General features: G+C 32.9%; 1 protein-coding gene across 2 annotated transcripts in view; it reads right to left on the minus strand.

Moving 5' to 3' along the window:
• The window catches only part of ASCC3 (activating signal cointegrator 1 complex subunit 3), a 288,105-nt gene that overhangs the window by 45,394 nt on the left and 217,247 nt on the right, over positions 1–25,464 (minus strand). For both annotated transcript variants that reach the window (XM_033099400.1, XM_033099394.1), the window contains exons 34-36: positions 22,714–22,839; positions 15,166–15,277; positions 14,834–14,968 (exon numbers count right to left, since the gene is read on the minus strand). In XM_033099400.1, the coding sequence (XP_032955291.1) occupies positions 14,834–14,968; positions 15,166–15,277; positions 22,714–22,839 (373 nt within the window). The remainder of the gene's footprint in view (positions 1–14,833; positions 14,969–15,165; positions 15,278–22,713; positions 22,840–25,464) is intronic.

Below are 25,464 nucleotides of genomic sequence, written 5' to 3' on the forward strand. Positions count from 1 at the left end.
AATAATAAAAAATAATAATAATAATAAAAAGACCACCCTGCTTTTAAATTCTACTCCGGTATTATCCATGTCACTCTTGTGTAGTTCAAGGTGCAATCCTTTCTGTGTTTTCAGACCAGCAAAGTAATACATTACTAGCTCAGTCACTGGTTTCTCAGGACAGTTCATCTCAGGAGAAGATGACACTTGTTTGGCATTTGTCTTACAAATCTCCTGATACCATTTAAAAAATAACAGAAAATACCTACAGAGATGGCATGGAAGACCTACATCTAATAGTTGAAGCAAGTACAACAGAAGAATTCTCCATTACCAATGGAAACACTTTAAAACTGAGATTATAGTGCTTCTGCCAAACTGTATTAGTCTTCGGAATCATACACAAAATAATGAATAGAACATAAATGTGTAAAATTTTATGTATCTGAGGATAATGACATTTGGAAATCCCTCTTACCTCCCAGACTTTTTTTTAAGTAAAGTGAGTTCTAACTTTCTGACATAATCAAATTTCTGAGACATGTTTATATTCTATCGGATGGTCTGCTGGAAAACATTGTTTGTAAAATAAGTGGAATCCTTTTTTAGGAGAATGTAAATTAAAATAAAACACAGGTGGTGTGAATAATACTACTCTAATAAAGACCATATCTATGTATTTTACTTGGTAGTAACAACAAAATTTTCAGAATACATGAAAGTATGGAAATGGGGCACATTCATTTCTTTGGATTGAGAAACCAAAAGATATTCAGCTTATAATGCATCACTGGAGAGGAAATTCTTCTAGGCGTCTGCCATATGTATAGTGACTCAGAATAAAAGCATTCTCTTTAGTGCTTCTCACAGTGGGAAGAGTATAGTTTGCTAAGAATTATTAATGACTAGTTATATCTTTTTCTTGAAAGAGGTTTTCAAAACTATTCAGGAGGTTAGTAAGTGATCCTCTACTGTTTGACAACGCAAACCTAAATATCTCAATACTAGAATCTGCAAAGTAGGGCTATGTGAAAACAAATAAAAACAAAAATACTTTTTCCACTGACTCGCTTTCAAAAACTTAAGTTTACATTCAAGTGGTTACAAATGACTTACTCTTAAAGAGACATTGGTCTTATTAGGAAAGATTCCTAGGTTTTCTTTTTGTTTTGTTTTTTTTGCTATTATAAATAACATTGTAATGAACATCTGTGTATACATACTATCTTGACAACACACTTTTTTCCTTTCGGATAGATGCCTAGAAATGGAATTTCAAGACCGGGAACAGACATTTTATAAAGCTTTTTTTTATTTAAACTTTCAAAGATATTATCATATTTCTTTCTAGGAAGGTTGGATTAATGAAGATTGTTTAGCAGTGTCTAGGAATGTCACAGCTCACAGTACTCTCACCACCGAGTATTATCCTTTTTAATTTCCAATAATTTCATATGCTAAACAGAATACTATTTTTTACTTCAATTCATATTTCCTTCATCACTGACATGGGTGAGTTTTAAAAATATTTGTTAAAAATGAATTCATTCTTCTGTATGTTGTTATTTAATACCGTGTTTTCATTTTACAATTGGAGGTTTTTTATTAAAAAGTTAAAATATATTATCCTTTTATCTATCATAATTTTGACAAATATTAATGCTTTAAAAATTTTATGTATAGAGACATGCATGTTTTATATTATGTAGGCAAATCTATTCATTTCCTTTTTCAATTTCTTCAATTCCTTTATCCTTTTTGTGTTTCCTCCCCTCTCCCTTTTAAAAATTTTAGCACTACTCTTGGCTTTAACTTTTAATCTGACTGAAATTTATCCTGCTATATGCTATGGAATTAGAATCTAACTTGAGTATTTTTCCAAAATGTTATGCAATTTACCCAACATTTGTTGAATAACTGCCCTTTAATAAAAAATTTTATGATGTTTTCTTTTTTATTTGATTAGTGCTTCACACAGATAAATCAGGCAGGTCACAGCAATGTGTGAAAATTGTCCTGGCTGATGTGGGGAAGGAGACATTCCTGACATATGGAAGAGCACTAGTTCCATGGAGGAGCAAAGGGGCAGAGTAGTTACAGATGGAGGCTATTCTCGCTCCAACCTTTACTGCAGCCAGACTCAGTAAATCTCATGTGGTGTGCTAAGGAACTTGAATTTATCCTGAGATTTTTTTTAATAGAAATGGATAATGATATTTGTCCTATGTCAATATGATTTATAAAAAATATAATACATCAACTACTAAAAATTGCTATACTATTAAAACATTATTATTAATGAAAACTAGCAACGTGAATGACTATAAAATGGTAGGTAATGTATTGAGGTTTTACACACATTGTTTTATTTAATCTTCCCCTCTGTTTTATAGAGGAGTTTGGAGAGATTAAGTGACTCACCCAAGGTCACAAAGTTAAAAATGGTGGAGATTGTGTAACTCCAAAGCCCATGTTCTTAATAACTAGACTTTTAGCATACTCTAGACATACTGGTACAACTTACACTTTTAAAACAGTTAATAATAAAACTGTAATTACTTTTTAGACATAGGCCTTTTCCCTTCTTGAAGGCAGGGATCATATCTCAGTTATCAATCCTCTTGCATCTAACACAGTAGGTGCTAAGTAAATACGTGCTGGACTGTTGAAGATGTGTATTTAAGAATATCTGTAGGATAGCAGTAGGTATAGAACAGATACGCTTCCAAATAAGAGAAAATGAAGGGCAAGCAAGAGAAATTGTATCCAGTGAGAGAGTCAAAGAAGAAATTAGAGGAAGGAAGAGATTAGAAAAGTACAGAATAATAGAAAGAATGGATATTTATTTTTTCATTAGGAGTTAAAATGAATGAATGCTTTGTCTATTTGTGTTTCAAAAATGTTGACTTTTGAAAACCTATTTTTACAAATACATAGACTTTAAATAATTCGTCCCACACCCCACCAGGTATTACATTAAATAATGTAATATCCGCCTAATTATTCAGGAAGAGAAACTACCAAATATCACAGCCCAACTTGGAGTTGGTATTACTAATGAACTAGATTAAATTGACTAGAGCTTTATCTGCAATTGAATGAAGAGATATTTTCCAGATGAATATATGCCTAATAAAATGGCCAATTTGATTTGCCTGATTTTTCTCTCAGCCAAGTTCCCAATGGCTTTCTGGCTATTTTACAGCTTTCTGCATAGTCCCAAAAGAAAGAACATTTTTCATACTAATATAGCTTCCTCACAGATTTCAAGCCCAAGTTCCTAATTCAAAGAAGTGCTAATACATTTGCAAAGCATCTTAGTGAAGGAGTAATCACTCGGCCATAATCACTATTACGAATCATAATTGCTTTATGATTTCTTCTAATTACTAAGTGGTTTTTAACAACTACCTATAAATAGATGAGCACTCTTCGGAGCACAGACATTGGTCTGGAAGCCGGGGTAATGTCTCATTAAGGAATCGTAGTGCTTTTTTATTTGGAGGTACACTGATGTGGCAGTGGGGAATCATTACTTTTATAGACTTTGTCACTCCCCCATAGTACGCTGCAACCCAGAACCAGGGCCTCTAGTAAAATATTAACCTGGGAGAACGAAACAGAGAACAGGGAGTAGCAGCAGAACAACTTAAGAGAGAAAACTCAGAAAATGACACGGTGGCCATGGATAACAAGATGTCTCACATGAATTTACCACATATTCTTTAAAAATCAAACCAAACCAAACCAAAATAAAACTCACTAAGGGATACATGCTAGGATAAGGACAGAGCTGCACTTGGGACCAAAGGGAAGAAGACTCTGTATTCTTCTTTATTCCTCCCAATATTAATAATGAAACAAAGTTTCCTAATGAGTCCAATAAAGCTAGCTCTTCTGACAGAGAGAGACTAAGTATTCTGAACCCCTAAAAAATGTAAAGGTGTCTAGAGTAAGGCAGTCTTGAATACAAAATAAAAGCAAAACACAAATAATAAATGAAAACAACACAAAACAAAAATCTATCTAGGTCAAGGACAGACATGTTCAAACACGTATCTTCTACCTTTTAAGATCTCCACACTAATCCTGTGGTAAGTATGGCAGGTACGACTATACAATACTTAATGAATGAGGAAACTGAGGTTTAGAGAGATTAAATTACTTGCCACTCACATAAAGGGATTAAACGTCCAAGCTGAGATTTGAACCCATGTTTCCTAAATGCAAATACTATATTCATTCTACCACACTGTCCACCTCATCTATTCATGGTCTTTCCTCACGTTTACAGGTCTTGCCCCACCTCTTCCATTCCAGCTGACGACATTGCTTCTTAGCTAATGAAAAGATTAAAGCACACAGAAGGGAATTTCCTCATTATCCTACCACCCAATACCAACCTCCTTGCATCTATACTCCAATACCCTATCTTTTCTCCTGTTACGATGGATAAATTGTCTTGACTTCTACCAAAGGCCAATTTTTCCATTTATGCATTGTTTCCCATTTCCCTTTTGTTTTCTTAAGAACTTTGTTCTTTACTATGTCATCATATTTTCCCCTCCCTATAGGATCATTTCTATCAGCATACGAACATGCTATAACATCTTTAAAAAAGAAAAAAAGGAAACTGATTTCATGTCATCCCCGCTCCCGAGCTCCATGTAAGAATTAGCTGTATTTGCTGTCTACTTTCTTAAAACTCATTCTTTCTTGAGTCCTCTCAAATAAGGCTTTTGTCTCCTGTCACTCCATTGAAAATACTCATTAAAGACATCTAGGATCTCCATCTTAAGTTGAACGATTAATCTCAGCTGTCATCCAGCCCATATCAAGTCTTTAACTCAATGAATCACCATCCTCATCTTGAGATACTCTTTTCCCCTTGGCTTCCGGGACAGTGCACTCTCCTGAAAGTTTTCCTTCTCACTTAACATCCCTCACTCTCGCTTCCCTTTGCTGAGCCACCTTCTACTCCTTCTCCCCACAACCTCAACACGCCAGAGTTCCCAGAGTTCAATGTTTAGACCTCTTGTCAATCAATACTCACTGCCCAGATAATCTCAACCAACTCCATGACTCAGAAACTTTAGATACCATCCATATGCCCATCACCAGTCTTCACGAAAACAAACACAGACCCTGCTCTGTACTCAGTCTTCTTCACCTCAATACAAGATATTCTCTCTTAAAAACCTAGACATCTTTATTTCCTTGTTTACTTATAATCCACCGACTCCTGTTGGTTCTATCTTCAAAACACCCTGAATCCAACCACAATTCATCATTTCAACTTTTGACCTTTCTAAGTCATTTTTTTCCATCTATTCTTCCTGCAATAATCATTTCTCTACTAAGAAGCCAGACTGGTCTTTTCATAGTGAAAAACATCACACCACTCTTTTGAATGAAATCCCTCCAATGACTTCTCTGAAGACAGGATAAAAATCTAGACTCCTTGGCAAGGAAGGCTGTAGATGGCCGAGCCACTGCCTACCATGCCCTCCCAGTGCTTATTCCACTCTAGCCACCGGCTTTCCGACAGTCCTTGAACCTGACAAACAGCTCCTGCTTCACGGCCTCTGCATTTACTCTTCCCCCTGCCTAGAATTTCTTCCGCATGGCTTTCTCGTGACTGGCTCCTTTATGTCACTCTGTTTTCTGTTCAAATATCATGCATCCTCCTCTAGTTACCTCTAGACTCTTGTCTTATTTTTGTTTTAAATCTCACTTATATCCACTTGAAATTATATCACGTTTGTTTACTTGCTTGTTTACCAACCCCACTGTGAATATGAGGTCCAGGAGTGCTGGAACTTCATCAGCCTAGTTTGCTGCTGTATTCCATGCCTGGAATACAGAATGTGCTCAATAAATATTATTAATTACTATAATGATAGCTAACGTTTACAGAGTACTGTAAATGAGCAAAGGACTGTTCTAATGGAAGAGTGATTCTATTGTGTTTCTCTTCATTACTACATAAAGAGAAAGCCTGCCATGCTAGTTAACCTAAAAGGCTGTATGTCCCTCAGCCCCATGGAGTATTTCTATGAATATTTTTTTCCTTTTAAAATTCCATGTTTCCAAAAGAATGTAATACTGTAGGTCTCTGTTTATACTATGTGGGGCTTGGGAAGGATATTAAGATGTGTAATTTTTCTTTTGCTCTATTCCACATAAATGATACTGAAAACATTCAGGTGGCTTTAAGTATTGAGAGTGATCACAATTATTTTCCTACTTGGCTGCTTTGTGAGAATAAAAGTCATGATGGTATATTTATTTTATACAATGTTTTGGCATTACTTATACTGGGAAGACATTTAGGACAGGAACCACAAACCTTTTGGAACACTTCTGATCACCATTATTGATTGAGACAGGAGCTATCATTAATTTTTGAACTGCTCCACCTGCTGGCCCAATGAGACCTGAATGATTTTAGAGTACTTAAACTTCATTGGGATGAAATTAGAAACATTTTGAGCGGAAATCAATTTCTAGCATATGAAAATTATATTTTAAAATGTTTTATCTAATGTTAAAGTTTTCATTCATTTTCCATTTATTTAAAAAGTCTAAACAATGTTCTGTTTACTCAAAGCAGAATGAAGTGACAAATGGTTAGAAAGAGATTTTATTCCCAGCAAGATAATCTTCAGTGTTATTTTCATTACATTTTTATTTCCCCAATGTAATTGTATGTGTACTGACAATTCTAAATAGTTATGATATCATTAAGTTAAGCAGAGTTACTACCAATGATAAACAAAAATATTTTCAAAATCAAATTAATAATGATTTGCTTTGCCAAATGATTCATGATAGTGTTCCCTGAGAAGCAAATACCCCTGGAGTTTTATAAATAAAACTTAATTTATATGAAACCATCCAAGATTATATTTGCATTTAAAACTGTCTAAATAGAGTCTTCCTATGTAAATGCTCCTATATGATCCCCAGGAGCTTGGTGATCCAATCCTGTCCATAGTCCAGGCTGGAAACTCAGACTTTTGGAGAGAACAATGGATGCAACTCTTTCGCCTTGAATGCCACAAGTATGAGTAAGCACTTCCCATCACAGGAAAACTTGCATTACGTAGCAAAAGCAGAAGATACAAGCCTATTCCTTTGTTTTTATTATGCTCTTGGACTCTAGTATAAATCTCCTTAAAAGATATGGGTCGGTCTTCTATTTCTTTGGTATTTCCTCTATCTTTTGGATAGAACATTTAGCAAATATTAATAAATGTTGACCAGCCAAAAGTATTTTTTACATACAGCTTAGGCTGAGAAGGTTAATGGTGTACCCTTTTAATGTATCTTGCTTTGTAAGTTTTAATAAAAGGGCAAAATAAGATGCAAGAAAAGGAAAAAGAAAAGTACAAAATAGCAAAGGGAAAAAAAAGAGAAGGGCATTTAAACGGTTGCTAGTAGATATGAATTCTTATTTCAACTCTGCCCTTTCCCTGTTGGGAGTTGAGTTTTTATATTATTGTTCCATACTGATTATGTCATCCTGGGCAAGACTGGGTCTTTGTTCTTTGAAAAAATGAGAAAGTTAAATTAGGTAATAATGAAAGAAATATTAAGGCTATTCATACTTTGGTATCTAAACTCATTTCTTAATTAACAGCCCTATTTAATTGCCAACCTTTAGAATCCTAGTAATTGACAGTTGTAATTCTGTGGAACAGTTTAGGAAGCCAAAAGTAATTAAAAAGCAAGCAAACAAACAAAAACACAAAAATTTAAAACAGGACAAATTTCAGGTAACATCACAAACATATTTTATGCTCATCAGAACATAATCAGCTTAAAAATCTTTAGGGTAATCTACTAAATCACAACACACACATCTGAGACAAGCCTTTTACCAGGAAAATATTTCAGTTTTCTCTGTGCTGAGGAAAGCCTGTAAGTGCAGAAAGCTAGGAAGAAGCTAGGAAATAACAAAGAATAGGGAAAATCTCAAGGAAAAGAGACCAAGAGACATAGAAAGATACTTTTTTTCAAGACATCTTGCCATCTGTGCCTCTCCAAAAGATGCCAGGCAGCTCCCAGCCTGAGGGGAAGGCAGGCTCTTCTCAGGAACCCTGGAAGATAGCCCATTAGGTTTCCCCACTAGGAAGATAAAGAGCAGCAGATGGGATCCTGCAATTGTCAGGAGGTTACTTGGAAATGCAAGGCCATGAGGTTGGTGGTGTTCACTGTTACTCAGTTAACCTTTCCTTCCTTTCATTTTTCCTTTAATGAACTCTTAAATTTTACATGCTGGGTCCCCTACCAATACTATTCATCTCTGCTTGTCCACTTTTATTTATTTCATTTTAAATTTTTCTCTTTAAAAATAAATTCTTGCTTATTTTTTCAATCTCATGTTAAAGGTACATTTGAATTTTCTACCAAAAGATTTGTAGCTGTGCCCCATACAGGACAAAATTCAAGCATTAAAAATGCTATTATTACTGAAAATGTCTACTTGTGGGCAGAGCAAAGAATCAGTGTGCTTTTAAAGAAAGCACTACAGAGAACTGCCAAACTTGGAAATTTATTGATATATAAAAATTTTACTGCTCTGGTACTTTTCTAAATTTGGAATGGTTCTATTTTATATATCTATTTTATATTAACACATGAAACCCATACTTTTAGTCAATACCCAAGGCTTTGTGGAAAAATAAGAATTTCATAATTTTTCAAATTGGATATTTAATATATATAATCTCTTATCCCTGTGTGGTCACAAGAACCATAACAACTAAGTATATTTTAAAAAAATTCAAAAAAAAATTCTAGAGACAGAATACATTTGGGCATATTTTGCTTTCTTTTAAAGCTATTAATACTACAGCAAGCATCTTCTGAAAAATTTGTTCAAATAAATATTCCATAATTTTGAAATCTTTTCATTTCTCCAACTGTCCACTGAACATATCAAATCATGATCCCTGTTTGCCATGACGACAGGCTCTTTCTACACGAGATTTGGGCTTTCAGTGCCAACATCATTAAGAGATTCTTCAAATTACTTTTTAAATGTCCTTTTCCCTCAGGATTTTCACTTATATCTAATTAGACTACTTACTCCATGCCATGTAATCCCTGTTGCCAAAACTGCTAAATGCTTCAATAAGTAGGACGAGGGCATCAATGGAGCAAGACAGATGTAATGTCACTGGTTAAAAATAGAAGTGTGAAGCAGCTGCCTTAATTATGAAGCTTATTAATTCACGGTGTTAAAAAAACTTGGCAAGAGTTCTTATAAAATATCTAAGCTTTCCAAATAGCATATTGTTTAAAACTTAAAATACATGTTTTCAATAAGGAAACATGTATTTTTCCATAGTTTTACCAGTAATTAACATCTGCATTTAATACCTATAATTCTTAGTTACAAGGTCACACAATTTTAAAAGGAACTCTGCTTCTTAATTGACTTTTTAAAAGTATATACCCTTACATTTCAATGATCTAAGTTTTTTTTTTTTACAGTTTGAATTAAATCATAGGATAGGGATAAAATATGTCTAGGAGAGAAAGAAAGGTATAGGAAAAAGAGTTCTAAAGAGCTACTTTCTATAGAACCTAGAAAAACTTAATTATCTCATTAAACTTCAGTTTCATTTTCTGTGTATTAACATTTACCATAAAGGGTTGTATGATGATTACAAATACTGTATATAAAATGCCTGGCATGTAGTAGGTGCTCAATAAAAGGTAGTGGTTATTATTATTTAATGGATGTATTGGAAAGACAAGAGTTAAATAAATGGGTTACTATATAGAATAACATTAGTGAAGAGAAATAGTCTCAATACAATCTTTGGCTTTACACCTAGAATACAGTATTTTACTATTACTTAAAGCCAATGGTGTCTAAAAATGTAAGCCAATAACAGATCAATTTCTTAGGAAAAAAAGGAGAAAGTGAAAACAGAAGTTTCAAAAGAGGTATTCTTTGAGAAAAACGTATTGGTGGGCTTTTTCTTTTTCAGTGTTGACTGAAAGAAAGTGTATTTTCTTTTTCAGTGTTGACTGAAAGAAAGATTTACATATAATCAACAGGAATTAGTACCTTAAAGTATAACAGAGTGCCACATTTGAAAATACAAATATCTCCTTCCCCCACAATATTCTGAAGGATAAAAATATTTCAAGTATCTAGTGGGCCAAGAAAAAACAACAACAACATGTAAATGTCACAATGGCCTAATCCTAATCCGTGCCTTCCCTGGTCTGTAACGGAATGATCATCATCTATCACACCACACGTAACAGGCACAATTCCATCTTTTCTTTTAGTTCTTTAGTAGTTGTACCATTAATAAATTTATTCCAGCCCTTTTAAATCTATATATTTTTGACTCAAATTATACCCATCAATTGAAGTAATAAATTCTCTGAGTTTATTATTTGCAGGATCAGCTGGAACTTCCAACTAATTGAAAAAATCACTCTGTTCAAGATCTAAAGAGGGGCTCCATTCGCACGGTTCATGATTTGAATTTCAGTTACTCTGATTCAAAGCCTTTGCTTTCCCAGACTGAAATGACCTATTCACATATCTTCTATCATTTGAGTAGTTCACTTGGACTCACTCAAATATTCTCCATGATGTTCTTTTGATGGGGGGCCAGAAGAAATGTATATAGCAAATCTCCTGCATGGGGAAGATTAATACAAAGGACAGAATACTATAACCTGTTTTGTTTTTAGAGACTCTTTTTGATGATGGGCAACATTCTGCTGCCATTCTTAGAGCATCATACTGAGCTGGTGACCTCAGTCAGTAACAACACCCAGGTGTGTTTCATAGTTTATTACCATAGCCCACAGTTTATCCATGTATTACACACACACACACACACACACACACACACACACACAGTTTGTCAGTAATGTTGACTATACTATCTCTTGTCCCTAGAAAGAACCTCACACACTTGAGGCAAAAAATAAATATTTTGTTGGATGAATAAGTATGTGGTCTGTGAGTAGAAATGTGACTGATGGAATTTAATATGGATAGATGTAGAGTAACATATTAAGGATAAAACATCTAAGTTATGCATGCTTCCTTATATGCTTAAGATATTTCTTAAGATAGTTTCATTTAGCATAGGTCCTTACTACTTGAAAGAGTCTAGTTTTCATCTTTAAACTCAGAAATTTCCTGTTGCCTCCATCCTTTGGTTAAAAGGGTTATATAATCAATAGAATACCATTCTGCAAAATACCAGGCTGACCCCAACCATCCTAATGATAGAGGAAAAGAATAGAAAGGGTAGAATTCAGGAGACAGGATATAAATGTACCTAATGTAAAGAATTTTTAATCAAACCTGACAACCTTCTGCTATGAAACACTGTGGAAAAGGAAAGCATGCCATGTTAAAAATACTGTGAAAGGAAGCATACCATGAAATGGCCTGATTAAATGCTTTCTATTTTAGTTTTGAAAGAAAATGTCTTTTCTAGTAAATATTATAAAGGAAATAAAATTTTATCCCTACTGAAAAATAAATTCTAATTCTTATTTCAGAAAAGTTGATAGTAATATACAAAATGATAGAATAAAGAGCAAAAATTCCAACTCAGTTAAGGAAAAGCAACTCTATGGTCCAAGTATGAGATTCTAAATATGTATCTTCTCTAAAAAAAGAAAAGGTCTGAAAAAAAGGTACGGATGATCAGTGATGAATATATAAAATCTAGAGATCATACTTGAAACTGTTTTTATGTCAACAGAAAAGAAATAATAGGTTTATGTATTTTTAAATGCTTGTTGAATCGATGTCTTAATATTCTTTATTCATTCTATGGTTACCTTCCAGTTTGTTTTATCTGTGCCAGCAATAAGCAATAATCACATTACAACATATCCAAAGGACCTAAATGATCTTAAAAAACATAACTTCAACACTATCATTAATACCAGAGAAAACAAAACGGAAAAGGTAAATACAATATGTAGCCTAAGAAACAACCAAAAAAACACTTCATTCACTGCCAAAATTAAACTGATAAAAACATATAGTAAGTTCAAAGTAATACTCAAGAGAATAGAAACTTCTCAGTTGTGATCTTCCCAGGAACACTAAAAATTACTCTTAAAAATAAATTAAAAAATGGAAAAGTTTTCAAATGGCTTTAAAAACATCGATGGCTCTATCTTGGTAAAAGGGGATGCTGATAGTGAGTAAGTAATAATACTGAATTGTTCAAAACCATGTGACATTATTAAACATTATAATATTATAACAAAAACAATGATAATGGAAATAGGCCTTTGAAACACTAGTGCTGCCCCGCCACTGCTTTTCTTTGCTCTGTTGTGTTTACGATCCTGTTCTCTATAGTGCCGGTCTCCTCTACACCTTCTTCCTCTTTGTTTCAAAACCACAAGGAGATTAATATGCATTTTTGGAGGTGAGAGTAGAGAAAATAATGAGGCTATGTGAGTTATTTCAGAATCTTTGGTGTGGTCACAGAAAACATTTCAAAATACTTCTCAATGAAAGAATAAGAATGATTTCTAGAAATTGTTCTGTGATTATTCCAAACACAATCTTGCTTTCTTATTGAATGTTTCTCTGTTAGTATAGATATGTTCTCTAGTGAATAGAGAATAATCCCGAAGACAAGAAACGAACAAACAGTGGTACCTGCAGATCTTGTCAAGGTGAGCCCTACAGTTCTAATGGCCCAGTATCTTCATTCAAAAAGAAGTCTCACTGAGCTATTACGGCCTTAGACAAGGGTTCCTTGGACTAAACACCACAGAAAAGATTACATCATTATTGCTACAGAAATTTTAAATGCGTACAACACCTATACAAATACACTCTTGAGTTTATCTTACATATACTTACAGATGATTTGTTTCGTTTAGTTAGTCATAAAAGAGTTGACTTTGTTTTAATATAAATATACCGTGAGATCAGCATAACTTGTTTTAGGCAGTGTATTGCTGGAAAGAAACAGGCTGTTGAAAGGATGTGGAAAGACCTCTTGTTCTGATCAATGCCTTTTCAGAGAGAAGACTGAAGAAAATAATAACTTAATTGCTTTGGTACTGTATATATTTTTGGGCTTTTTTAGTGGGGTTGAGGAGGATAGAAAATGTAATAGACATACGGTTTTCACAAACCTCCTTTACAAACAACGTGCATCTAGTCTTAACATCACGTACTTTATACCCCCACCTCAGTATCCTTCACCCCAGTATGTGCGTGTGTGTATTTGTGTGTGTGTGTGTGTGTGTGTGTGTGTGTGTGACATGAGAGGCAACACAGTACAGTGTTAAGAACCCACACAGTGTAAAGTTCCTAGACTAGGACCTGGCACATGAAAAGTGCTCAAAGGCATTAGCGATTATTGTATGAGTTTTCAAGATAGACAGTACTTTTAAAAATTTGATTTGGTAAATATGTCAAGGTAGGTAAATTTGAAAGAAAATTACATTCTGAAATTTAACAGATACTAGTTTAAGATGCTTGCCCAAATTAATTGTATTTTATTTAATAGATGTATTTAATAAATGTATTTTATTGTCTTTCCCCCAGATAAATTCTGTTTTTATGAATCTAAACTGGGAAATGATAAAAACCTCATTCTTAGGAATCTAAAATAATGTTTGTATTTTTTTTATACTCTTACCTCAGAAATGAGTTTTTAATTTTACCAAAAAAAATCATTTTTTCAATAGCTGCCTCATGTACTTTAATTCTCTACTCTTTTCTATAAAGCAAATAATAGAAAAAAGATTAATATAGGATCCATCAATCCATCCATCGATTCACTAATAAATATTTTCTGACTCACTACAAATGTACTTGGCCCTATGCTGCACACAAAATGTACATACTAGTTTCTCAAAGGGAAAACAGTGAAAAAGTGAAAAACTGTGAATGGGATTTTGAAGCCTATTAAGAATGATAAAGCAATAGGGAAGATTAGGAAAAAAGCTAGTAAGTAAGTGAATTACCTTAAAACCAGTGAATTTATGAGGGAAAGACCTTAAAGACTAGTTCAATGGTTCTGAACTTTAAAAAAAAGCACCAACACCCGGAGGGGTAAGATAACATACAGCATTACTTGTAATATATATCCTGACTAATGTGCCAAAAAAGATTTGTGGTAAATTATTATACTTAAACTAAACAAACAAACAAAAAATAAGGCATATATAGTACGCAGAAAGGGAGATGGAAAAGATACTCCTAATAGTAATTTTAACTTCAATATTAAATTTAATTCTTCCCTTCTTGGCAAAAAAGTAAAAGTGAACAAGGTATAGGTTTTTACCATGGGATAAATCTGACTGCATTTTTTTTTTTTTAGAAGGGGAGGAGATAGAGAGTTAGACAGCTTTCCTGGCATTAACCCGAAGAGAACTAATCATGTGGATCCTTGTGTAAAGAAAATTCAGTAACACCATGGATTCAAGAAGAATTATCCTAAAGAAGCAATAAGAAAGGCTTTCAATTATAATTCATAGAGATTATTACATTGAAGGCTAGGGTGGTCACCTGGCTGACAAGGATAGCCTAGTTTATACCTATTATCCTGGCTTAAATATTAATAGTGCCCTGTTTCATTCTCAGAAGGATCCCAGTTTGGATGATAAATTATGTGGTCATTTTATCAATGGGGAAGTTGGTCCAGATATGTTGCTTTAGTGATTTTGTTTGACAGATGAAAGGACTTCATAAATAGTTTCTGTTAAATTTCAGGAGGAACTGGGTGGCAACAATTTAAGGCCCAAATTTAAAGAGAAAGTATGGAATATGTAAAATATAATCTCTTTATATTAAAAAACAGTGCAATAATGTCGTGAAACTCACACTCAGAATTGAAAGCAACTCTTCGGTACTGCATTCAGGCTTCAAACGCTCCTTGAACATTTTAACTGTTTGGTGTTTCAAATAGTAATAAGAGGCAATTCGGCCATACGTCAGAGGTTCAATGCTCCGATTATCCTATTTCAAATGAAAGACAAAATGACATAAAAAAGTACAATAGAAGTGCATACAGTTAGAAAATTAAAAATTCATACTGAAGTTATTATTGCACTAAGTTTGTTAAACTTTTCGGTTAGCATTAGAAGCCAAAGTTCTACTGTTAAAAAGCTGGACAATCTATCTTTTCAATTGAAATGCATGTGGCTGAGTCATACCTCTCCAATTTCAATACAGTACGAATGTTCCAATTCAACCAGGGACTTCTCAATTAGGTAGGACAAAAACTTGTTCACAGAATCATGGCTCACGTCACTCAAATTGTAGTAGCTAGAACATAAACAAGGTTTCAAGATGTTTTCTATTAAAATTATTGCTTTAATTGCACATCGTGCTTTTCAGAATTTAAAAAAAAAAAAAACCACCACAATTACATTTACAGCAATTCAAAGAAATAAAGAGATTGTGAATACCACTTCCATTTTATAGATCAAAATCCCCATAGTAAAGTTTGTTGACACTGATGACAACACATTAACAAGATAATGTGTAAGATAAGCAGATAAAATTCAGGATCACATTAAAAAGATCCTAACTTTCCAGTGTTAAAACTGACATTACTTCAGTTTAAATATCTATAGCAAACTGAATTTATGCACTAGATTAGAAAGGGTGAGAAACATATTGTATATAAATATATAATTCTCTTTTATATGTAAAAGCCCATCCTCAATTACTTTAGAAAAATGAAAGAACTATTGATTTGGGTAATAGATGAGTTCTTTTGGGAGATTTTATCAATTACTGTTCCCATAATGCTTAAGGAACAAATGTCATTCTAAAGACGAGAAGGGCCATCATCAGGCTGACAACACAGCAGTCTAAGAAGCTCCTATACAGAGAAAACACATAGGTTCAGCTCTTTATGTTTTCCAAGTAAAAGCCTAATGACACGCAATTCACCTGAATGCTCCTCTCTGTATCTCCGAGAGGTTCTTGGCAAATCGTGAAAATCACTAGACATCTGTGTCTAGGAATAGATCCAAAAGGTGAGAGACTGCTCCACAGTCACGTCAGATCTCTAATTCTTGCTGGGTCAACCCTGTACCCTAGTCAGTATGGAGAATTTACATGCCCTACCTCCATCCAAATCAAGGAACAGGAGTGGAAAGTGGCCTTAGAGAAGAGACTCATCACTGAAACCCCAGCACCAAGGTTTTACATCTGTACAGGACTAGGCAGGGGATATGCATAGCTTGGAAAGAAAGTAGTATAATCTCAAATGGTAGAGGCCTAAAGGAAACCACAATCTGTCAAGTATAGTAAATTTTTTTTTCTTTTTTCAAAGGGAAAGATTTGGGATTAGTTTACAATTAGATACAATTATTTTAAAATACACAAAGCAGGGCTGAAATCATGGCAGGATATATTTTTGTTAGAAAGAGAAGTCAGCACAAATGGTTTGGTATAATCAAATATGAGAGTCTCCACTGAGTAAGGAATAACAACAGGCTATTTGGGAAAATAACTGTAAATCATAATTATATCCTGAAGATTTAAATTTTCATAAAAAAGAAATGGTTACTTTAAATTTTAGTCTGTAGAGAAATTATTGACTTTCCCGGAAAAGTTCTTGACACAGACCAAAACAAAGCAATATTTATCAATGAACAACAGATAAATAAGTATTGAAACCAGTGCTGTCATTAATTTACACAAAATGCACAAACTTTTATCTAACTCAGCATATATCAAAGTGAAAAAACAGCATTAGAAACCATCAGAAAATATTTCTTTTATCCTGAAAAATGACTAAGAAGTACTTAATTAGAATAATGCATTCTGCTTTAGAGATGAAAATAAAAATTCTGGACATTCAAAGCCCCATAAAAGAGATACAGATCCCTAAAACCATCGCAAATTATAGTTGATCCACGAACCACATGGGTTTGAATGGTGTGGGTCCACTTACATGTGGATTTTTTTTTTTCAGTAAGTACTGTAAATGTATTTTCTCTCCCTTATGATTTTTAAAAAACATTTCCTTTTCTCTAGCATAATTTATTGTAAGAATACAGTATGTAATACATACAATATACAAATTATGTGTTAACTGTTTATGTTATAGGTAAGGCTTCTGGTCAACAGTGGGCTACTAGTAGTTGAGCTTTTGGGGAGTCAAAAGTTATACATGGATTTTCGACTGTGTGGGGTTTGTCTCCCTACTTCCCACATTGTTCAAGGGTCAACTGTATTAACAATATATTTTGTCTTTCATTTTTCCCCAACCAATGAAGTTTATCAACCAAACTTTTTACAATATAAGTCCTTATACAGTAAGTCCCACTGTATCCGTAGTTTTGCTCTCTGAGGTTTCAGTTATCCATGGTCAACAGCAGTCTGATAATATTAGATGGAAAATTCCAGGAATAAACAATTTAGAAGTTTTAAATTGTGTGCCATTCTAAGTAGCGTTATGAGATCTTGCACCACCCTGCTAAGTCCCACCGGGACGTGAATCATCCCATTATCCATGCTGTACACACTACCTGCCCATTAATCACTTAATAGCCATCTTGGTTATCAGATGGACCACGGTGGTATTGCAGTGCTTCTGTTCAAGTAACCCTAATTTTACTTAATAATGGCTCCAAAGCACAGGAGTAGTGATGCTGGCAATTTAGATATTCCAAAGAGAAGCTGTAAAGTGCCGCCTTTAAGTGAAAAGGTGAAAGTTCTTGACTTAATTAGGAAAGAAAAAAATCATATGCTGAGGTTGCTAAGATCTATGATAAGTATGAATTTGGCATCTTAAAATTGTGAAAAAGAAAAAAAATTGTGTTAGTTTTGCAGTCGCAACTGCAAAAATTACAACTATAGTATGTGGTAAGTGCTTAGGTAAGATAAAAAAAGGCATTAAGGGGTGGTGTTAGCTCAGTTGGTTAGAGCAAAGTGCTAATAACACCGAGTTTGTTGGTACGATCCCCAAATCGGCCACTCTGAGCTGTGCCCTCCTTAAAAAAAAAAAGGCATTAAATATGTGGGTGGCAGATATGAAAATGAGTTCCAATTGATGGCAATGTGTTGTGCCAGAAAGCACTGAACCTGTACAAAGACTTTAGCAAAAATCCCCTGAAAAGAGTGACCACATTCACATAACTTTTATTACAGTATATTGTTATAATTGTCCTATTTTTAGTTGTTGTTAATCTCTTACTGTGCCTAATTTATAATTTAAACTTTATCATAGGTGTGTATATATAGGGATAAACATAGTATGTGTGCTTTGGTACTATTTGTGCTTTTAGGCATTCTCTGGGGTTCTTGGAACATATCCCCTGTGGAGACTACTACTGTATTTGGCTTGATAAGCCTATACATTTTCCAACACATTTTTCAGGTGTTTGGATAAATATACAATTGATAAAGTTATTTCTAAATTGAAAAAACTAGTGAAAGTGTGCCTACAACACTGAATAAATAGCACTATTTATAGAGCAAGAGCAGGCTACTCTTTATGCAATTAAAATTACAGAAGGAAAACATTACGAAAATACCATAAAAAACACAAAGTTAAAAACTCCATTTTTATCCATAAATTTATCAGTCCATTTGAAAACAAAGAAATCTCATGGATGTTGCTACTGATTACCAAAAACCATTCCTTATAACTGGAATGCCAACTTTACCATTTTATGCCTTCATAAATAAATTTGATACTTACAAATAACATTTAAAACCATTAATAATAAAAACTTGCCTTCAAAATTATAGGTTCTTTTTATATTTATTTTATTCACTGTTTTATGTGTTTACAAAATATATTTTAATGGGCTAATAGTCCTTCTAACGTTTATTTAAGTCTTTTGGAAAAATTTTTAGACAAATTTGTGGCTTTTATCTAGATAAAGTACAATTAGGGAAAATATTTCTTAAACATTTAAAAAAATTGCACAAAACAATTAACTAAAACCATGTCTCCAAGACTATAACAAATTATCTGATGACTACGCTAAAATATTATTCATAATCTGACTTGCTAACAATTAACACATTTTTAGCAGAGTAACTTAAAAAACTTCCAATGATATTTCTTCTTAATATAATTCTTTTCTAATGTACTGACCAATGCTTTTATTGACTTGCAAAATTCAATTTAAGTAATTGAACTGACACAAAATTTACTCAATATAACACTTTTATACTTACAATATCTGGGGCTAGAATTTAAAAATCCCTAATTGTTTTCCTCAGGTATTATGGTGTGATAACTTTTGTTTATTTATTTATTTTTAAAAAGAGACAACTTTTAAATATAGATACTACTAGTTAAAATATTATATTCAACAATAGTAAAGTCTCAATCATTAAAATACTTGTCTCTATGCAGCAAACAGTAATACTAAAATGCATCTATTTTTGTTAATGATATAACATCACTGATTTCTGCCAAGTAGTCTTTGTTAATATTTCAACTGAGATTCTAAAGTTACTTAAAATATTTCAAGTACTTATAAAAGTAAGATATTGCTACATTTGATACATACAATTTACAAGACACTGTTAAATAATAAAAATAAATGTGAATTATTTTTTAGGTAACAAAAATTTGAGAGATAATGTATTCTGACACTTTTCTGTGAATAAAGGATGGAGTTTATATTTCTGTGATCTTTATTAGCATTATTAGCCTTTGCTTCTATCACATAAATTTTTCAGTCATCGTACAATTTCTAACCTAAATGATTATAAGCATTTAGCTTAAAAAATTACATATCATTATTTCAATAATCACTTTACTAACTTGAAAAAGCATGCAACAGTTAAGTAAAAAGGTCTGTTTTCATGTTGCACTCTCCACAGTACAAAATTTATAATTTACTGATTATTTAAACAGAAATATTACATAACTGTTTAATTATGGACAAAGGATACAATGTATTTTCATGCCCACAGCACTGAATCATCAAATCATTATCTTCTCTTTGCCATAAACAGACAGCCTACCTTTTTGTCAGCATGCTATTTCATTTATTTCGCAGAGAAACCCAGTTTCACAATAATTGACTTGTCAGAGCTCTAATTTATGAGGCTGAGCTCTGTAAGATTTCTCTATATTGGACTCAACCTGCACACAAGCAGGGTTGAATATTTACAATGCTGTTAACAGGTGCTGAGTTGTTTAATGATTCTAATAGCCAGAAGCGTACTGAGAAAGCCAGCGGGATCACAATTACAGGCTGTTTGAACACAACAATTACTAGTCCCCTGAGAGGTGTGAAAGTCAAAGGCAGTTTGATACTGACAGCATCTAGCACATTGGCTAGACAAGCTAACTTCTATTAGCAGTCCATTGGGAAAAAGTCATAACAAACCTCTCCCTATCATAAAAAATTTACAAAGTTCATTAAATTAAACAATCAAAAAGTAAAACAACTTTTAAAAAATTATCTTTAAAGGATCTTATCAAAGGACAAACAAAAGTATCACATACGAAACATCAAGTTACCTGTTTCCAACCCTAATAAGAATGAAATTGCACCAATTGAGAATAAAAGAGATTTTATTGTAATGTAAAACATAGATAAAGTTACACCAAACAGTTTGGATTTAATGTGAATAGCGGCAGCCATTTCCTGTTTGGTTTATGTAAACCTAGCCAGAGATCTCGCTGGGAAATTTTTCATCAGTATTGAAATGCTGCTGCTATAACTGTCAGTACTGGGAAGTCATTTGTTACAGCACCATGTTTTTTTATGTTCAGATTATGCAGCAGTAATAATGACAGAAATAATGAAAGTGGTTACAGGGACAGCTGAAACTACCACATTTTTTCCCCCCAGAAATATTTAAAAGCTTTCTCAAGGGAAAACAGAGAGTAAAACTGAACATACAAATTGAATCCAGAACTCAATTTAGAATATATTATATTTCATGATGCACCAGTACATGTGTTTATATATATTTGAACAAACTAATGTATATACGTATGTATTATCTACATATACTTATAAATATGTATCTTTATCTGCATATATGTATGTATTTGAATATACGTATAACGCACACGAGAATGTAAACTGACATAATCTCTCAACATAATTGTAATTTAGTTAAAGTCTTGGATTTTTATTGGTTTTTGCTTTATATGTTTTAATTCTGTTTTTAGTCACCTAAAAACTTGTAAACAATTGTAACTTTTAGTGATTGCTCTAGTTATCAAGATGAACCATTTTATGTCCTTTTTAATCTTTTTTTGCCTTGAATTTCATTTTGCTTTCTCTTTGTTATTGTTCTTCATATCTTCTTTCATTCCTTAATTTTCAACTTTTCTATTTCATTTTGATTTCATATGTGGCTTATAAATCATGTTTAGCTGGATTTAGAAAAATGAATCTAAGAATTTCTGTCTTTCAACAAGGAAGTTTAATTTATAACATTTATGATTATTACTGTGCTTTCCCGAAAAGAAGACCGGGTTTCATATTAATTTTTGCTCCAAAAGATGCATTAGGGCGTATTTTCGGGGGATATCTAATTTTTTCATGTACAACAATCTATATTTATTCAAATACAGTCATGTCATCTTCTTCTGGAACATCATCATAACATACTAAATGCGTCCATCAGGCTGACAATCTTAACTGGGGCTTATTTTCTGGGTAGGTCTTATTTTTGGGGAAACACGGTATTGGCCTGTTTCATCATATGAATAGATCCTGTCAGTCCTCTACTCAAAATCCCTACATTGGTTCCCATTTCACGCAGAATGAAAGTCAAAGTCCTGACCACGATCTCTAAGGTTCCATGTGACCTGTACTACCAGTGACCCCCAATTAACCTCCTCTCCTGCTCCTCACCATCCTGTACCCTACCTCAGCTCCACCTCCTCCTTGCTGTGCCTTGAATACACCAGACACGCCTGCCTTAGAGCTTCTCCAGGTCCCGTGGCCTAAAATATCCCTTAGATATTCACATGGTCAACCTTTTCACTTCTTTCAAGTTTTTGTTCAAATGTCAGCACCTTTGTTTTTTCTTTTTTTTAAACAATACAGTATTATTAACTATAGTCACCAGGCTGAATATCATAACTCCAGAACTTATAACTGAAAGTTTGACAAACATCTCCCTATTTCCCGTTAGCACCTTTATCTAGGCCCACTCTGATTCCCCCCACCCACTCTACCCTCTGGCTTCCCGATTGTTCTTTTCTGTTTTTTTTTCATAGTACTCATTACCTTCTAACATACTTTGAAAATCACTGTCTCTGATAAAAGAATATGAGGGCCATGAAGCGGAAAATTTTGTTTAGTTTACTAATGTATCTTCAAAATGCCTAGAACAGTGTCTGGTACATAGTAGGCCGCTCAATAAATAAACTAAGGAATGTAGATTTAATTTTTAAATGCATATCTCACCATTTTAAGGAGCCAACTGCACGTGCAGCAAGTCAGGCACCACCATGTGATTCAGCACATTTCTCAGTGACTTCAGCTGTCCTGTGTCCCTAACTATAGAGCAAACTCCTCGAGGATATCTTACATTAACTAAAATAAGCTAAAATAAATACATACAATTATTCACTTTCTAATATAATATATTGTGATCATATAGTACGATCACATCTGAGACATCATCTGATTCACTGGGCAAATTCATACGCCTAGAATGTCCAAAGTTCTGACTTTTCTATTCTGTACCTGAATTACTTTCAAACGTACTTTCTATCAGTGCAAAACAGAAATACACAGTTGCCCTGCACTTACCTGGGGTTCATTATAAGACGTCGGAAAAAGTAAGTCCAAGTGATATAATCCATTGCATCTTGCTTAGATGTTATTGTACCACCAGCAATCTCTGCATTTAAATGGTCAGAGAGCACTCCTAATAAACTATATAGTGAACAAGACATGGGAAACATACATGAACGTTAACGAACCACACTTTATCTCACATAGTCAAGACTCAGATGTTACAGTCCAAGACACATAACTAATGCGTTTTGTGTACTTTGCATGTTTTGTATATAATTTTGGGAAAATGAACTGCTAGATGGAAACAAGCACAGGTTAACAGGAATAGAGCTAGTAACTTACAGGCGGGAAAGATGAGAGCCAAAGTAAGATCAGAACCACAGAAGACACACCTTGGAGAACAGGGAAAAGTATTCTTATGGGGTATGGTAGTAAGTATGGAGTAATACTGAAATGATGAAAGGAGATTTGGCAAGAAAGAGATAAGAGTTATGACTGAGCAAAGATATTCCCTTCATTCATTCAGTGAATATTGAGTTCCTAGTTATATATAAAATAATTGTACTAGGTGTTGTAAAGTATACAAAGATGATCAGATGTGTTGAAAGACTGGCATAACAAAACGTTCATTTTAGTTTCTTATGTAAATAACAAAAAATGGAAGCAATGTACAAAAAAAATAAAAGGTTATATAAATGATGATATATGGAACAACATGCAGTTATTAAACATAGTTTTAGCAAAGGATGTTTTAAGGAAATGAGACAATGCCCATAATAAAATGAATAAAAAAAAGGTGCTATATTACTCTCAATTTATCACTGGAAGAGCATAAATCCATATAGTCCATTTGGAAGGCAATTTGGAAATATCTATCTGAACAATCACTATGACTTAGCAATTTCACTTTTCCATTATCACCTGCTAGAGAAACATTTATATGTTAGGACAGGAAGCAAAATACTTCACTGCAAAATTGTATGCAAGAGTAAAAAATTGGAAACTCTCTAAATGTTCATTAATAGTTAATATATAAACTATAAAACACTGTAATAGATAAAACAGTCAGAGTTTTACCAAGGTAGAAATTTAAAATTTTTAGTTAAATTTTTACTGATGTAAACATTTTTTTGCAGGTAATTTTTATCATTTTAAGGACATTCCTTTACATTCCTGTTTGCTAAGAGTTTTTATTATGAATGGGTGTGAAATTTTATCAAACGCTGTTTTTTACATCTACATGTTTCCCTGAAAATAAGACATAGCCGGACAATCAGCTCTGATGTGTTTTTTGGAGCAAAAATTAATATAAGATCCGGTCTTAGTTACTATAATGTAAGACCCAGTCTAATATAATATAATATAATATAATATAATATAATATAATATAATATTTACTACAATGTAAGACTGGGTCTTATATAATACAATATAACATAATATAATATAATATAATATAATGTAATATAATATAATACCCGGTCTTATATTAATTTTTGCTCCAAAAGACGCATTAGAGCTGATTGTCTGGCTAGGTCTTATTTTCGGGGAAACACAGTATGAGTAATCATGATTCTTCTCATTTTTTCCTGCTAACATGGTAAATTACATTCATTTATTTTCAAGTAGTAAATCATCTTTCATTTATGGAATAAATTATACCTAGTTGTAATATATTATCTTCCTTTACACTGTTGGATTTGAGTGGCTAATTTGCTTTAGGATTTGTACATCTTTATCCATGACAGACACAGGTTTGTTACATTCCTTTCCTGTAAATTTCTTATCAAGTTTTAGTACCAAGGTTATTCTGGGTCATAAAACAAGTTGGCAAATATTCCTATCTTTTCTACTATTAGAAAGAGTTCCTGAAAGAGTGATGTTATTTTTTTTCCTTAAATGCTATGAAGAATTCACTATTGAAGCATCTGGGTCATAAGATTTCTTTGTAGAGAGATTTCAAATTTAAGATTCAATTGCTTTGATCGATGAGACTATTTAGATATTCTATTTCTTTTTGTGTCAGTTTTAGTAAATTTTTAAAAAAGAATTTTACCATTTGTTTCAAATTTTTAAAATTATTTGTATAAAGTTTTTCATAATATCTTATTTTCTTTTTAATGTCTTTTGATTCCAGATATTATTTTGTTCCTTCTCTCTTTGTTTCCTTGATCAAACTTAAAGGTTTATCAATTTATTTCTCTTTTCAAAGAACTAACTTGGCTTTGCTAATTTTTTCTAATGTATGTTTGGTTTCAATTCATTAATTCTTATTTTTATCTTTCTTATCTCCTTTCTTTGAGTTCAATTTGCTAATTTTTTTTCTAAATTCTTGCAATAGATACTGAAATAATTGATTTTTCATTCTTTCTTTTTAAATATATATATACTTATGGTCATAAATTTTCTCTAAGCACAGTGTTAGTTATATCCCACAATATTTAATGTTTTCATATTTTCCAAATTTAAAGAAATGAACATTAGTAGCATTAATAACAATAAAAAACCCCAATAATTATTTATGGCATAAATTGAAAACATATTTTGTCTTTCTTAGTTAGAATATAGTAAAGAAGATATAGTATATTCAAAAAGATTGATAAATGGTAGCAAGTGATAAATGTTAGAAATGAAAAATGTGTAAATCGAAAAGAAAAATGGTTATTTTCAACTGAGAAAATGAGGCAAGACTGTGTCAAGGGGTAGTAATTACTAGGTCCACAAAGAAATATTTGATAATTCTGAAACAGGCCACCAGCCTAA

Source organism: Rhinolophus ferrumequinum, chromosome 3 (genome assembly GCF_004115265.2).
Source record: "Rhinolophus ferrumequinum isolate MPI-CBG mRhiFer1 chromosome 3, mRhiFer1_v1.p, whole genome shotgun sequence".
Taxonomy (NCBI): domain Eukaryota; kingdom Metazoa; phylum Chordata; class Mammalia; order Chiroptera; family Rhinolophidae; genus Rhinolophus; species Rhinolophus ferrumequinum.